General features: G+C 32.2%; 1 protein-coding gene across 1 annotated transcript in view; it reads right to left on the bottom strand.

Moving 5' to 3' along the window:
- Positions 1-2,167, bottom strand: part of LOC108374449 (farnesol dehydrogenase) — a 7,894-nt gene that overhangs the window by 3,354 nt on the left and 2,373 nt on the right. The window contains exon 2 of the mRNA XM_017630426.1: positions 366-506. Coding sequence (XP_017485915.1) covers positions 366-506 — 141 coding nt within the window. The remainder of the gene's footprint in view (positions 1-365; positions 507-2,167) is intronic.

The following is a 2,167-nucleotide window of genomic DNA, read 5'->3' as shown; positions in this document are numbered from 1 at the left end:
AAACACAGATCGTTAACAACATTGATTCCGCAACTTTTTTTTAATCGAAGATATTTAAGACCAAAGGTAACTCGCTTTGATTTTTATTCATTTCTTCGACGCTAATGTCCTGATATTTTTTTTTAATTTGTACTGATTTGTATTGAATTTTCAATTATGAGAATACAAATTATACAAAATAAATAAATAAACCCTTACTAGCCTGGCTCTGAATAAAAAACTTTGAAACTTGGTTTTATAAGGTTTGTTGTTTATAAGAAGAACCACAATAAAAAAATAACTAAAATCAAAAAACAAATAGTCAAAACGTGTAAATATTAAGGTGTCGTATAGTTTTGATAAGCACTATATATGTATGTATATACCTGCACATTGGATGGGGTGCTTATAGCCCATAAAACAGCATCAGCTACATCTTCCGATTTAAGGCTAGGCAGCATCTCTTTAACTACACTACGAATAGGCGATGGCAGAATATCTGTATCCACTATGCCCGGACTGATTGTCTGAAATAAAAGAAAACCTAAAATTTTTGAAGTTTCCCAAGGGCTTACGGCGGACCTTCATAGCATGCGTATCCGCATGCGTGAGTTTTACATTTACATCCATAAAACTCTCTTACGCTTTTACGTTTCTTTTACATGCGTTGCTATGTATGTATGCACGCATTCGCTATGGAGATCCGCCTTTAGATATACTACATGTACTGGTCGGCAGAGTGACTACGGAGAAGAATTATTTTTTTTTTTTGTTAATATATACACAAGTATGAGTGTATTAGACAAACATATCATTTTTAACTTTTTTAAAATTAAATATACCTATTTATTCGGAAAGGATGAGCTAAAAAGTTTCTGCAGGTAGTTCCGAGAAAAAAAAAAACAAGAAAAAACATGCAACCAACAGTTTTTTTCGAAACTGCGTTTTTCACAGATTTTGGTAGGATGTATTAAACTTAAATAAAACTTTTAAAGTGTTAGTACCAGAGCGATTTTTGGCTGCAAATTCCAGGTGAGTTTATTCAATTGGCCAAGTTGTTTTGAAAATCTTTAGTAAAAGTGTGTTTTCTTGGTTAGTAGGTTTTGGAAGCTGTGCCTGTTGACCTCGACTTTAACAACCGTTACATAGTCGTCGCTTCTGTGGTTTCCAAGGAAATTATTGCACAGCGCTACAAAACTCTTCCATGCACGTTTTTCTACAGAGCTTAGCTTGTTCAAAAAGCCCACGTCGCTCATAATTTTACGAATTTGAGGTCCTATGAAAATACCAAAAAATCATAACAAGAGATAGAACCGATGAAAAAGTAGCAGATGAGAGAATAAAAAAATTAATAAAACGAGTCTTTATTTTCAAAAATCGGATGAAATTTTATTGAGATATTGAAACAAAATTTGTGAAAAAATTATATTTTTGTCGATACGACTCAAAAATGTTTGCTTGACCTTTTTTTTTAATTTGACATTTTCTATGATCGCAAAGTATGGATTTGAACACGTGCAAGGGCTTTGCAAGACTGCTAGAATACCCCTATAGTTTCATATATCCTAGCTTTAAATGCAGTGGTGGTAGGACAACATTTTCAGCTATAACCAATAGGGCGTTTAAAACGTTTTTCCCACCTATTTGATGCGGCTCGCGGGATCGCCATACTTTGAAATCATAGAAAATGTGAAATTAAAAAAAAAATTGTCATGCAAACATTTTTGAGTTGTAGAGCCAAAAATAACATTTTTTCAAAAATTTTGTTTTCATAAAAAGTTGAATAACTCAGTAAACTTTTATCCGATTTTTGAAAATAAACGTTCATTTTACTCATTATTAAATTAAGTTTTACAATCAATTTAGGACTATTAGAAAAATGCAAAAAAAAAGTAAAAAATAAATTTTTGCTGGGTAAATACACACAGATGTCATAAGGTTTCTTCATACACATATATATCATTCTAAAGGCCTAAGTTTCTTCTTTTTAACCCGGCAATAAACTGAAATTCGCTTCATAATCAACTAAGTTGCAGGCTTATAAGTGCACAAAAGTTCGAAAACCGGGTTTTTAACGGTAAATCAAAATTTTCAGGGTGTTTGGCGAATTTCATATTTCGATTCTTGTTTCACTCAAAAAGACCTACCAGAAAATATACATAACTTCCCGGGTTTTTTTTAGTGCAGC

Source organism: Rhagoletis zephyria, unplaced genomic scaffold, assembly GCF_001687245.7.
Source record: "Rhagoletis zephyria isolate East Lansing unplaced genomic scaffold, Rhagoletis_zephyria_1.1 Rzeph_scaffold_07728, whole genome shotgun sequence".
Classification (NCBI taxonomy): domain Eukaryota; kingdom Metazoa; phylum Arthropoda; class Insecta; order Diptera; family Tephritidae; genus Rhagoletis; species Rhagoletis zephyria.
Note: the sequence above shows the minus strand (reverse complement) of the source record. Positions and strands in the feature narration are given on the sequence as shown.